Raw genomic sequence first — 14,564 nt, 5'->3', positions numbered from 1 at the left:
CATTAAGAAGTAATGGTGAGATTGCTAGGGGTGAGGAGGAGCATTTGGAAGCAGGAGGTCAGAGGTATTAACCAGGAAAGTGTAATTGCCTACAGGAATTCTTGGAAGTTTGGGATAGGAAACAGAATGTCTTGCAGTCAATATCACATCAGTATTTAAATAGTAAAAGAAAGCAGACTCTGAAAGAATGGAGGACTTGTAGGCTTTGGGGTCACCCTGGGTCACATATTCAGACTTGAATCTTAGAGGTTTTCTAGTTTTCAAACATTATTTAACCACAGAAGGCATTTTATCAAATAAATTAAAATATGGAATCTAATGTGTAATATAGATAAAAATTGAGCTACTGTGATGAAATGAGATAGGGGTTTGAATTTATGCTCACTTGGCCTTCCTGTTGGATCCCACATTGACCTTCAGGCACCTCCATGGAATCCCAGTACTCCAGAAACACAGTTGAAACACCATCAATCTAGAACCTAAAGCAGGAATCCACTCTGATATTCCAGACAGTTGATCGTTCTGCCTGAGTGCTCATAAGCCGCTAAGCAACATGCCCCTTAGCCAGCTGTCACTGATGGGTGTTCTTCCTTCTCTTCAACTGAATTTCTCAACTTCTACCCATTGGTGGGACGTCTACCCACTGCTCTTAGTAGAAAAATCAAACTAAGCTTAATTCCTTCCGTGTAACGGCTCTTCAAATCTTCGAAGACCTCTCATATCCTTCCCTAAGATGTTTTTGTTCCAACCCAAATAGTCCTCATTCTTTTAACTATTCTCAAACTATCATAAAGCTCATATATTACTTGGGGATCTGAAATTACTGATATTAATAGTAAAAACAAGTTCAGCATAGAAAGAGAGTTCACTTAGGACCAAAACAGGGGCACGTGAAAGAGAGGCACACTTCGAGGGTAGTAGAGGAAAATGAGACGCATTGATCTCCTGCTCTAAAAACAGCCCAGGATGTATGTTCCCTCGTGAGCACTGTGAGGGGTGGAAATCAACTCCAACTTCACTCAGCTCAGGGATGTGCCTGGACTCACACCCTAGCCCTAGAAGTCACCAAATCAGGGACCTAAAAAGGATGGCTATTGGCAGCAGAGGCACTCAGCTCTTCCTAATAGTATTCTTGAAACACCCCTTAGCAGCTGGGCTCAGGAATTCAAGCCAAGAAGTGCTTAGCGTGAGTTAATTTCACCTGATGTTAATTGGCAATTTGCATGTCTAGAGAGCTTCTGAGGCTTGGACAATGACACGGAATCCTTTTTTTTTTTTTTTTTTTTTGAAACAGGGTCTCATTCTGATACCCAGGCTGGATTGCAGTGGCACGAACATGGCACTACAGGGAGTGCTACTATACCTGGCTAATTTTTTTGTATTTTTAGTAGAGACAGGGTTCACCCCATTGCCCAGGCTGGTCTCAAACTCCTGGGCTCAAGCAATCAGCCTGCCTCAGCCTCCCAAAGTGCAAGGATTATAGGTGTGAGCCACTGTGCCCAGCCCATGGAATCTATTAATCGGCAATAAGTGACATTCTATATTATGGATCCATCCGTTGTTTCAGAGCAGGTTGTATCTGCCTGTTAGCACTGTTTAATAAAAATCATTGGATTGATGTTGCACCTGGTTTTGGTGGCGCCTGCAGGAGTGAGGAAGATGAGTTTCAAAGGTTACGCCTAGCACACAGCTAGAAAGTGTCTGTGACCAGCTCACCTTCTATGACAGACCATCACCACCACAGACAAAAGTTGAGCTTCCTGGCATCAAGCTGCAACACACATACACTGCTGGTAGTTAGAGGCCTGGAGACAATGTGCACACTGTGCAACCAAGTAGTGGGAGGCCAAAGGAGCCTGCGCCTGAGATCTCAGGACCCCTTTCCATGCCTATCCTTCTTCTGTGTGGCTGTACTGTTTCCTCTGCCTGTAATAAAGCTGTTCCACCAATGTAAACTGTTTTGAGTCCTGTGTAAACTGTGTGGGTTCTTTCAGCAACTCAACACTTGGGAATGATTAATGGGTAATGAGCACAGTGAGGATGAGAAGGGACTTCAGATACAGCCCTCAGAGGCCTTAAGGATGCTTCTGTTGGGAGAGTGTTGTGTTTGGACTTTAAGCACAGCGTCTTCGTAAGTGTGTGTGATGAAGTACAATACTTTAATTCTGTTGGACTTTGAGGAAACACCTCCAGAAAAACAACAGGAACATGTTCTGGTTTGCTCCAATAGAAAAATATTTCCGACTTTAACAAAGAATATGTCCATCTAATGTTGCCAGGTGTGTATGCAAACAGAGAATGACCCCAGTGTTAAGCCTCATTCCCCCGCCCCACAAACTCCTTTATTTTGACCTCATATCTTCTAGAAGCAGAATTGTGTTTCATGTATGATAAAGTATTTTCTCCACAAAGAGAATATTATAGACTCTTTTGAACTCCCAAACAACCATGTGAAAATAGTGCTGGGCATACATGAATTAAGGTCACATTGCTATTGAAATAAAAATCAAAGTAACCCCATGTCTTCCAAGAGTTATGACAGCACCAACAACAAAACAGAAGCTTAGGAAGGAAGTCAGTTCCGGGGGGGAAGAGAAAGTGTTTATATGCATGCAAGTGTGTGCACACACATAATTCTCACACACCACATATATGTGGGGAAATGATCTATGTAAGGAATGAAGCAAAATATAATCATTCTAGTCTTAGGTCAGAATTTGAGCTGTATCTAAATCCGCACTCTGTCACCTGCCAGCTGTGACTATGAACAAGTTAAGTTATTTAACTGCTCTGAGACTAATTTCCTCAGCTATAAAATGGCAACAAATTTTATTCTGCAAAGTTTTGATGACGACTAAAAGAGAGAATTCATGTGCTGTACCTGTTATTAAATTAACAAACATCATTGACAGATTTCCAGGAGAGAAATTTTGACCAAAATTTGCTGACTTCCTTCCCTCCCTCTGAGGCTCTGTGTTATATGAAGAGGAAGGAAAAAAAGGAGGCAAACGAAAATCAGAGAAGGGCCAAGGAAGAAAAACATTGCTTGACAATTCTCTAATACAATGTGGAAATTGTATTAATTTAGTTCTACTTGTCTGTACTAGACTAATGCCCAAGGACCAACCAAGAAATCTCCTGTCACTCGGCAGACAGAGGCTGCTAACACATGGATCTCCTGACCCCAGAGCCCTACCTTCCACCGTCCCCTTGCCACAGAGTCAGAGACAGGAGGGTCACTCACCGGGGAGTGGAGCGCTGGACTTAAGAGGATTTCTGGCGTCCTTTGTCATGTCATATAAACTACAAAATGCTGTGCCATTCCACATGCTCATTTAACCTGGTGTTTATAATTATCCTGAGAAAAGGCATAACTATAGGATCTGAATTGCCCGAAGCGATTATCTATTAGGGGATCAATCAAGATTCAAACCTAGTTCTTCCCATTATGGTGGTTTTCTCCTTTATACCAGAGCTGCTTCCAACCTGATGGCAGATGCTGCTGGCACTTGGTCCCCTTCACCCCCGGCTAGCGAGGGTGCATGCGCAGTTGTATTAGACAGTTTTCGCCATACCTTCTCAGGTGTCTGTGTTTCTCATTTACTCTTGATGAGGGCTTTCTCAGGACCAGGAAATGCAACTTGGAAAGGTGGGGGATGGGAATGACTCCAGGCCACCTTCAACAATAGGGGTTGGACAGGAGTTGAGTGCCAGCTTCTGGCATGTTCTGTGTGGTTTCCAGAGAGTCCTCCAGCATGGGAGAGCCCAGCTGCCCACAGTGGTAGTAACCCACTCGTAACACATGTCCTTTAGTGACTTTACCCGCTTCCTCAAATGTTCTTCCTGGAATCACCTCCTAGGTAAACAACAGGCACTGAGTCTTGAAGTTGGTCTACTTTTGGAGGAAGCCAAACTGAGACACATTCTAAAATTCGTGTGGTTACACATTCACACCAAAACAACAAGAACAACAACAACCAGTAATAATGACCATGGGTGGCTGAGCAGTCAGAACCTGAGGATAACATTTTCAAGGATGAAAAAGTGAAGCTAACATTCTCCACAAAGCAGCAACTTACTTCTCCAGTTTCACCAAGACTCCATTTTGCCAGCAACTGCGGGAACTGCAATCAAGGCGGTAATGGCCTCCAAGGGCTCTAATAAGGCAGTTACAGATCCAGTTAGGATTTTCTAGCTATTAAACAAGAGATGTTAAAATATATTTAGAAAGGAGGATATTATTTCTCAATTCAAGAAAACATCTGGGCGGGGCACGGTGGCTCACGCCTGTAATCCCAGCACTTTGGGAGGCTGAGGCGGGCAGATCAACTGAGGTTAGGAGTTCAAGACCATCCTGGCCAACCTGGCAAAACCCCGTTCTCTACTGAAAAAGAAAATATAAAAATTAGCCAGTTGTAGTGGCGCATGCCTGTAGTCCCAGCTACTCAGGAGGCTGAGGCACGCGAATCGCTTGAACCTGGGAGGCGGAGGTTGCAGTGAGGCGAAATCATGCCACTGTACTCCAGCCTGGGCAACAGAGTGAGGCTCCATCTCAAAAAAAGAAAAGAAAAAGAAAGAAAGAAAGAAAAAAGAAAAAAAAAAAAAAGAAAACATCTGAATTCAAGTTTTGAAGTGTTTTTTAAAAACTACAAGTATGATCAACACATTTACATTATAGAAGACAAGCACAATCATCTCGACATACATTCTAGATTTATCCACTTTGCACACATATTTTAGAAAGATTTTGAGGGATTCAATATAATATCTTAAAATGACCACTTAATTTTAGTAAAAATAGATTCCCAGCTTCTGTTAATTGACTATAACTATGGTCTGTGAGTGATTAGATTTTAAAGTGTGTGTGTGTGTGTGTGTGTGTGTGTAAAATTCCCACAGGAAAATCAATAGTAGTGCACCGCACTGAAGTGTAATGAGTTTTACTCTGCAGTTTGTCCTGCCCCAGAGATGCCAGACCAGTAAGTCACATGGAGTAAGTTCACATAACGCGACTGGTTTTATAGACTCTAACCATTTATTTAACAAAATGGAAATTTCTAACATATAGCACTTTTCTACATTTAAAATTTTAGGGAGGAAAGACTCATGTTCTACAGTATACATTATTACAAAAGAGTTCATTATAAATTTAAATCAGCTGAAACACTTTCTTTAATGATTAGGATTCATCATCCTTTAGTGCAGCGAGGTGACATTTTGTGGAAAGCGTCCACGGCTCTTCGTCAGAGGAGATGTCTTACCAGCACAACCTTCCTTCACTCTGACCTGTCCATCAGAGGACCTCCTTTACCAGTAAAACAGATGGAAGTCCATTTCTCTCTTTTGGTTCCCAACTCAAGTGTAGACCTTTTAATTTAGGAAAGAACTCAAACTTACATAAACTGAAGAGTGGAGGTTGTTGTTTTCATTCTGTTTACTCACACACTGCTCTGTAAAGTCAAGGTTCTCTTGCTGATTTTGCACATGTGCTGATTGCTACGCGTGCAGCCATCATTAGTGCAAATGTGTGGGAGACTTTTTGAATAATGTATAGCACCCAGAGGAATGAACAGCAGACCCCCCCAAAATTTAAATCACTGCTCTCGCAAATTCTGAAAGCCAAAGATCACTTGTGCCTTACAGAATCCGGGGGCTCTATCCCCAGGTGCAAAGTACATTTTCCAGGTTTCTCCAGGGCAAAGGCAGGGTGGACACTCTCATTAAACCTGTGCCTGACGATGAAGAGCAACTGCCCGCTCTCCGCGTTGATGAAGATAAGTCTCTGGTTGTTGTAGTCCAGCAGGATGCCCACTCTGGCTGGACGCTCAGTCACGTGAACATCACTCACAATACCACTGTAGAAAAATGTGTATCTGAAATGAAAGAGAATGGGAAACATAAAACTCTGGAAATCTCAAAGAATTTGATAAGGAAAGTCACTTGGGAATAACCAATTCTTCAGTTATTAACTCCACTTCACAATAAGGAGTTGCAATAATGCTGTCCCAAATACTTTCACTCGATTTCGTCTAGATGCTAAAATGCAGAGCTTATCCCAACAGATGAGCATGTTTAATAATTTTGTTCCTTCTACATTAGGAGGCAGTCCCAGAATAGCCAACATATGCCTCCTTTGTGATTTTTCTCCACATTCTAATTCTCTCCCAGCTGCCCACATGTTTTAACTACCGCATTCATGGCGTGTCATTCTTTTGAATAAAACTCCTTTGAGGCTGCCATGTATTTTTAAAAGTACTGCAAGCTTGCCTTCCATACAATGTATTAATTTTACAGTTTTAAAATTTTATAGGTAACTTACATAAAGGCCTTTCTGAAGTTTAAGGAGTATTTCATTATTTTTGCCAACTTCATCCTTTGTTTCCACTCCCCGTTCCCCAAACCAACTTTCCTTTTCATTTTCTCAAGGTTTTCTGCAGCCTTGCCACCAGCGGGGTTGCCTTTGATTCCTCTCTTTAATTCAGACAAATTCGACTCAACAACTATTCCTTGTGCATATCCGTGTATCCAGCACTTTACTAGGCGCTCTGGGGCATGTGAAGGACATGAAGTGCTGTCCTTGCCCTCTGGGATCCCATACTGTATGGGGCAGGAAGGAAAAACTGCCCACATTTGAAACTCGGACCACAGCTGGGAATGCCTCTCAGGGTGTAGATCTTCAAGTGTTTACTAGACACATTTAATGAAGCTGTTTTGGTTGTGAAGGGAAAGGTTCAAGGCCAGGCTGGAAGGGAGAAACTGCTGACCAGAAAAGCTAAATTGCTCTATGTAAAAAAATAACACAGGTTTGGGGTTTTCTCCTAGTAGTCTTAGAAACTGAGAATGGGGCCCTGAAAGTAGGGGAAGGAATGGAATGAGAGATGGAAGAAGAGAGATGAGGGAAAGGTGTGTGGATGTGTAGGCTGGAGGGGTGGGAGCACAGCAACACCGGGGCAGTTTGGACCTAAGAATCTGGGTAAGTGATGGGTCTGGCAGGGAGGGCTGAGTATCTTCAAGACTTGCAACATCTGTCTTAAGGCCCAGAAGCTCAAGTGCAAGTATTTAGGGGATGGCAAGTTGGCAACTTCATTGCAGAAAGAAGCTCACGTGGAAGGGCAGAGGTTCATGGTGGTGGGGAGGTAAGTGAGACTTTTGGGTTGATAAAGGACCTTTTCAATGCCTTGCTAATGAGAGAGATGCCAGAATACTATGACGTTCTGGAACCTGCAAGACAGACTAAACGTTTCAAGTAGCAATGATGGGGACCGGCAGTGTGAGCCGGGCTCTTACAGAAGGCTTTGGGCTTACACTCAGCCAGAAAGGACAGGCAGGACTTGAATAGGTGAAAAAGAAGGAGAAAAGTCCACACAGTAAGGGCAGCAGCAGTGACCGTGAGGTGGCTGAAGAAGTCCGTATGTGGCAGAGAACATCACCATTGCCCTGTTGGGTTTGGACAGGACACAGGGTGACTTTTAGGATGTTGCGTGGATGAGTAAGTCAGGGGCCAGGCTCTAGACTTGTCCTGTCTAATATAGTAGCCACTAGACATGTGTGGCCACTTCCATTAAAATTAAACAAAATTTACAATTCAGTTTTTCAGTCCTACCAGCCACACTTCAAGTGTTTAATAGCCATGTGTGGCACCATTTTTCTATTATTGCAGAAGGTCCCATTGCATAATGCTGGTCTGGAGGGTTCTGAATGCCTAAATGAGTAATTTCTCCTCCCCTGTTTGGAAGTCCCCCAGTCCCTGCAGGCCCAGCGTTGGTCATTCCTTGAGCCAGTCCCTACCTGGGAGGCCAAGTGAGGAAAGGTATACCCTGAATCCTTGTCTCCACCAGTTCTGCAGGATGCAGAACCTGACCAGCCCTGCTTCTGTCTCCATTTCTGGCTGAGCACACATTCCACTGACCTCACCTCTGGCCTGAAGCCAAGCCTGCCTGCGTGGGGCCTGACTCTCTGCCTGGCTGGCTTTGAACAGAGACCTGGCTGGTCTCTGTTCAAAAAAGAATCATCCAGAAGCCTGGCTCTAAACACCTGCATGATCCTGGAACTGCCTCCCCTCCCTCTGGTGGACTGAGGACCCTTACTCCCTTGAGTCCCACCTCTGGCCCACACTCACCCCAGACCCCTTTGGACACTGGTGGTAACTCCCCTCAGGGCTTCTTGCCCCAGCCTGGCCACATTCTTCCTGGCTGCCCCTCTTCACTGTGTCCTGCAGGTGGCCCCACCCAAGTTCTGACACCACTGTAGATGTCTGTAGATTTCCGAGCAGAAAAGGCAGGGACATGATGAAAATGATGTTTTAGAAATGTTTCCCAGTTGCGAGTGGGTAGAGACTAGAACTGAGGGTGCAGGCTGGGTGGCTGCTGCTGAAACTGCAGAAGAGGTGCAGAAGCTTTGAGCTAGCGTGGCAAGTTTAGGAATGGACAGGAAGGAAACCAGCAGACTCTCCTGAGATGATCTTCACGCCTCCTTCCCAATTGTGACATCTGAAAACCTAGATTCTGTGAGTACAATCAAGAGTGATATAGGTTGATTTAAAATCATTAAACCAGAAAAAGTAGAAGACAGGAGGGGCTGCCACAGGAGAACTCTCAGAGTCCCAGAGGCCAGGGTGCCCCATGTAAAGCCCTCGAAGGATGACATGAGGGCCCCGGGACCCTGCCTCTCTGTGCTGAGACCACACAAAGGGACACGCTCTTTCCCCCAGAATCTATGGCAACCACTCCAAGCCTGAAAGAGCCAAAGGCCAAAGCTGTAGGTTGAACTTGTCAACAAAATATACAATTTTGTTTTCTAGAGCCTAGGAATTTGTTATTGGAGGTTAGCCCTCGGTGTGGGTTTTTTAAGGATTTGAGTGTGTACGGACATTTTCATGAAATTAATATGTAGTTTCAGCTCTGAATCTACTAACTGTAAACTGAGTTTGCGTGATTTCAAACTCTGGGTAGGGGCTGGGTCCTTATGCATTGCACAGCACGAAATATCAATTAATCATAATTGTTCTGACTTAACGAAATGTGACTTTAAGTAGTGCTTGGAGATGGTGTCCTTATGAACCATCTCAGAGAATCAAACTGTCAAGTAGGATGCAGGGAGAAATGTGCAGCCAGAGATATGCAAAATCCCAATCTGTGGGCCTTTTCTGGGAACTTGCAAGCATTGAAGGCTTCTTTTTAAAGCATTACATTTGAATAATGCCTCACATTTGTATGATACTTTACCGTTCCTAAGCTCTTCCCTGTACCTGATTTCATGTGATCCTCACAACCCCAAAAGGTAGCAAGCCAGGCATTACTGTCCCCTGCAGAGCTAGATGATATAAGGTATGCTCAAAGGGTTAACCCACTTATGGCAAACAGCCAACAGGAGGCTAATCGAGGATGGAGCCAACCTAAAATTGGATTCCTGGCTCCTAGTCCAGTGTTCTTTCTATTAAACCATACTGTGAGCATATTCAGATCATAATATGCCTGCCTGATCGCTCTGAGACTAACACAGGCTAATGGCTTTTTCACATCAACCAACCAAACAATACAGGTAACACAGAACAGAGATTGGCAAACTTTTTCTGTAAAGGGACAGATGTAAACATCCTAGGATTTGGCAGACATCTGTCAGCTCCGCCATTGTAGTGTAAATACATAAACAAATGAGCATGACGGTGTTTCTGCAAATTTATTTACACAGACAGGCAGCGGGTTATATGTGGCCTATGGGCTATAGTTTGCCAACCCCCGATATGGACCAATGTGGAGGGAGGTGTTGGAGATCCACTTCTTCCTCACTCCTGTTGATTCCTTCTCTGTGGAGGGACTCCTCTTAGCTTTACCCTTGTGGTCTCTCTCCACTCTGTGGTGAGTTCAGAAGGAAAAACTGTGATGCAAAGCCCAGCTGCCCCTCCCTCTTCCCTATCTCTTACTCACTAGCTACCAGGGAGACGCACATCCTTCTCTGCTTCTCCAGGCACCAACTCTGCTCTGCAGAGCAAGGAAGCTGACCTGGCCCAGGCTCTGGTTGGGTAAGTCTGCCTCATAATAGGGTTTAATATAAGAAACCCTCTTCAGGTACGATTCACACACTCTAAAATCAGCTTCCTCAGTAATCAGAGTCAGAGTTTCATCTCCATATACTTGACTCTTGTTTTCTTTCTTAGTTGGCTTAGAAGTTGAGCATGGAAGTGGGTGCTATTTATCAGGTCCCTCAGAAAGCCCTGCCTGGACACCCAAGCATAACATTTTGATGAAGAGGGGAGGGGAAGGGCTCGCTTACCTCTGTGGCTCAGAGCAGTGCATGTACCATGAGGTCTCCCCTTGTCCCAGGGCACCTGCCCGCACGGCCGAGCTGGAGCAGATGCCAAGTCGATATGCTGGGCAGTCTGTGACTGTGGTTTCCCAGTAATGCTGGCCACAGGAAGGCAGCTCCTCACCCAGCACTGACGGGATTCTGCGGGCGAAGTCAATCAGAGTATGCTGAGCGCAGGAATCATCGGCCAGTATCTCATGAGCATAAACGTTCACAAACTCACACAGTTTAGGCAGGATTCTGCCCTTGGAAACTGCTGGAAGTTAACTAAAGATACTCTGTTCATTGTATCCCTAACCTTAACCAGATTATCACAGAACTCTCCAAACTCTCAACAGGCATTTGACCTATTGCCAGTCACATACATACAACATGCGTGTTGTACGCTGCATCTCTTAAAAGAGATGGGAATCAGGAAATAACTAGAATAATGGTAAGACAAAAAGAAATGCTGCAGTCTCTGCCTTTAAGGCAACTTCTCTTCATAAATACAAGGGAAGCAGGTAGGAAACAATTTGCATGGTTTTCTTCCAAAACTTGCAAAAAAAGAAATCTCCAAAACCTTAACCATGAGTTCTATGCCTCCTGACCTTACTGGACACAGCCACCAAATGAGATGCAGCTCTTAAATGACAAGGCAGCTAGTGCTGGCCAGAGCCAAGTGTGAAATTAACTGAGTATGATTAGCGGTCAACAGTCTGCAAGATTCTGGCCTCTTTGAATTGTAGTAGGTGCCCCTAAGAGGTTGGTTGAAGGTTTTTTTTTGTCTCACCTTAGCTATTTTTATAAGCACCTCAGTGAAATGAACCAAAAGCAGTTTCAACTGCTGATGGGTGACCTTGTTTGCAAGAATTGCTTAGTTTTGCTTGGAAATGGCTGAGACAGCAAGGAAGCATTTTTAATTTACGCAGTGTTAATATTCAGTCAGCACTCTCTCCCTCTCCCCTTTAACAGATGAGAAAATGATTAATGCAAGGGAATGTATTTCACTTTTCACGTCTCTACTCAACCTCATTTCAGAGAGGTGGCTACTGACAAGCCCTCACTCTGGAGCAAGGCCCAGCTGCCTGATATTTATGAGCTAATTTTCAGGTTAATAATAAATAAAATTCTATAAAACACATTACAGTTATCATCGGTTATTATCTGTGAACTCTTACCCTCCTCCAGTCTATTTATTTTCTTTTTGATTTTTTGAGGAATCCAAAAGACAGAAAAGCTCAATCTATTTCTTCAATCTATTTTTTTCCCTGAATCACTCATTTGTATATTTTTAGCACCTGCAATGTTCCAGGCCCCATGCTAGATTTGAGGGATTCAAAGATGCACAAGACAGGGCTGCTGCTCGAAGATGATGATGAGTAAGTGGCTGAAAAATGACCCCACAAGTTATCTGTTCTTTTACACAAATAAGATCAAAGGGTGCCAGGGTCCAGAGAAGCCTTGGCCAGAACTAGGAGCAGGTAACACCTGAGCTTGGCCACAGACAGGCAAGTAGCAATGTGACAGGGAAACAGTGCAAGTCACTGCTGGCTGGCTCAGTGCCTTCTTGGGAGCACCTGCCAGCCACCGACACCAGGGCACATCAGCACCATCAGCAGCCTGTGTTTCACGTGTGTTACAGTTTTCAAGAGTTTCACAGACCTTCTCCCATTTTGCCATTTTGATCTGCAAAATAACCCCCAGAGCTTGCAGGCAAATCGCAGGGCAGTTTCCTCCATCTGTCCTCCGCCTTTGCCTCTTCTTTTCTTTGATGCTTCCTTTTGCGGGAGCTACTATGGAAGCAAGATTCTGTGGCCAGAAACTAGGAACTCAATAAAATGTCCTTCTCTTCTATGCCTTTTTTATTTATTTATTTATTTTTTTTGAGACAGAGTCTCGCTCCCAGGCTGGAGTGCAATGGCACAATCTCGGCTCACTGCAACCTCCACCTCTGAGGTTCAAGTGATTCTCCTGCCTCAGCCTCCCGAGTAGCTGAGATTACAGGCGTGCACCATCACACCTGGCTAATTTTTGTATTTTTAGTAGAAACGGGTTTCACCATGTTGGCCAGGCTGGTCTCAAACTCCTGAACTCAAATGATCTACCTGCCTTGGCCTCCCAAAGTGCTGGGATTACAGGAGTGAGCCACTGTGCCCAGTCTCTTCTATGCCCTTTCAAGAGGGTTGATAAAATATCTGGTTTGCTATAGAAAAATAATAAAAGAATTACTGGACCCTTTTTTTCCCCCCACTGAACCAGAGATCATACCTTAAAATAGCCGATGTTTTAACCAAACCATCTGTGCTTATATTTCCAATAAAAATGTTGACACTTGCTCCAAGTGATGAACTATCACTCGGTAGGGAACCACAGCCGAACAGTGTGGATGTGCACACATTGATATTTGAGACCACATTCCGATATGTTCACTGCACCATGAATATGCTCAGGGGAGGCCACCCTGAGGCGACACACCCTAAGACCCTACTGCTGGGCCATCAGCCCACTTGTGCTTTCTACTTACTCCGTCAGCCGTCTCCTCTCAGCAAAGCTGATCACTGTCCCGCTTGAGGAAATGTGTAGAGCAGGATGAGCTGTTTCTCTCAACAAGAGAAATCTGGTTCCTATTGCAGGTGAGAAAATAGGATTAAAACATTGCCACGAGGACCAGTGCTGTCCCTAGGCTAAGCCCCACATTTCAGACCCTAGACTCTCTTTCCTCTGACGTCAAAATCCTCCACGCAGTGTCTTCAGATCCACAGCTGAAAATTTCATTCATGATAAGGCCTTCGTGGATGCCAGTGGCTGGTTACCTCTACGTGGTGCCATAGGCACGTCCTCACGGTGTGCCCTCTATTAGCACTCACCTGCTGTGCAGTGTGCTCCTTGCACCAGCAGCATCTACATCACCTGGAAGCTAGTTACAAATTCAGACTCTCAGACCCCACCGCAGCTCTCCTGACTTCGAATCTGTATTTTAACAAGATCCTCAGGAAATCTATGTGCACACTAAAATTTGGGGATACAGGCCGGGTGAGGTGGCTCACGCCTGTAATCCCAGCACTTTGGGAGGCCAAGGTGGGCAGATCACAAGGTCAGGAGTTCGAGACCAGCCTGGCCAACATGGTGAAACCCTGTCTCTACTAAAAAATACAAAAAAATTAGCCAGGCATGGTGGTGCGCACCTGTAATCCCACCTACTCAGGAGGCTGAGGCAGGAGAATAGCTTGAACCCAAGAGGCAGAGATTGCAGTGAGCCGAGATCGCACCATTGCACTCCAGCCTGGGCGACAGAGCAAGACTCCTTCTCGAGAAAAAAAAATGGGGGATGCACTGGTATAACCTAAAAGAGAGACTATAACAATGGAAGGACAGGCACCATATTGGGACTGCGGGGACAACACTGCTGGGAAGACAGCCCTCGCATCTTCTCTTCATAAACATCAGGCTGGCCCTGACTATCTCACAAATGAGGCAAAAGCACAAGATGTTGCTGGGTAAGCCGATCACTTGTTGCACCCACTCAACCTTGTGCCAGCTCTGGGTCTAGGATAAGATAATAAAATGGTCCTCTTTCCATTCCTCACTTCCTTTCACAAAAATTGCAGAGACAAACATTTTTTATTGGCATCATCTAGGTATTTTCCCAAAAATGTCATTGAATAGTTTTATCACTTCCTTGAATTACCCTTTTAGTCATTCGTTCAACAAACATTAACTATCACAAATTATGTGCCAGGCATCAAGAATAAACAGAACAAGGCTGGTAACTTGTCCACAGAGTTCAAAGAATATCCCCAACCTACCACACATACACACACCATATCCACAAATTATAACACATTGTGAGTCCGATAAAAATCATCTGGAGAGGCCAGGCATGGTGGCTCACACCTGTAATCCCAGCACTTTGGGAGGCCGAGGCGGGCAGATCACCTGAGGTCAGGAATTTGAGACCAGCCTGGCCAACATGGCAAAAACCCATCTCCACTAAAACAATACAAAAATTAGCCAGGCATGGTGGACGTGCCTGTAATTCCAGCTACTCGAGAGGCTGAGGCATGAGAATCACTTGAACCTAGGAGGCAGAAGTTGCAGTGAGCCAAGATCATGCCACTTCACTCTAGCCTAGGCAACAGAGTGAGACTCTGTCTCAAAAAAAAAAAAAATCACCTAGAAAGATTTCTAAAAACATAAATGTTTGAGTCCATCTCCAGATCAATTAAATCAGGATCTTCAGGAGTGGAGGCAGGGCAATGGTATTTTTTAAGCACCCT

At 44.6% G+C, this 14,564-nt stretch overlaps 1 protein-coding gene across 2 annotated transcripts in view; it reads right to left on the bottom strand.

The window, feature by feature from the left end:
* Positions 1 to 5,014: 5,014 nt before the first annotated feature.
* CMYA5 (cardiomyopathy associated 5) overlaps positions 5,015 to 14,564 on the bottom strand; it is a 101,575-nt gene continuing 92,025 nt past the window's right edge. Inside the window, exons 11-13 of one of the 2 annotated variants that reach the window (XM_003261520.3) lie at positions 12,812 to 12,911; positions 10,273 to 10,446; positions 5,015 to 5,873 (exon numbers count right to left, since the gene is read on the bottom strand). In XM_003261520.3, the coding sequence (XP_003261568.2) occupies positions 5,627 to 5,873; positions 10,273 to 10,446; positions 12,812 to 12,911 (521 nt within the window). In that variant the 3' untranslated portion in view covers positions 5,015 to 5,626. The remainder of the gene's footprint in view (positions 5,874 to 10,272; positions 10,447 to 12,811; positions 12,912 to 14,564) is intronic. The other variant, XR_004027088.1, reaches the window with a different exon arrangement.

The sequence above is a fragment of the Nomascus leucogenys genome, chromosome 2, assembly GCF_006542625.1.
Source record: "Nomascus leucogenys isolate Asia chromosome 2, Asia_NLE_v1, whole genome shotgun sequence".
NCBI lineage: Eukaryota > Metazoa > Chordata > Mammalia > Primates > Hylobatidae > Nomascus > Nomascus leucogenys.
This window is presented reverse-complemented; position numbering and strand designations above follow the sequence as displayed.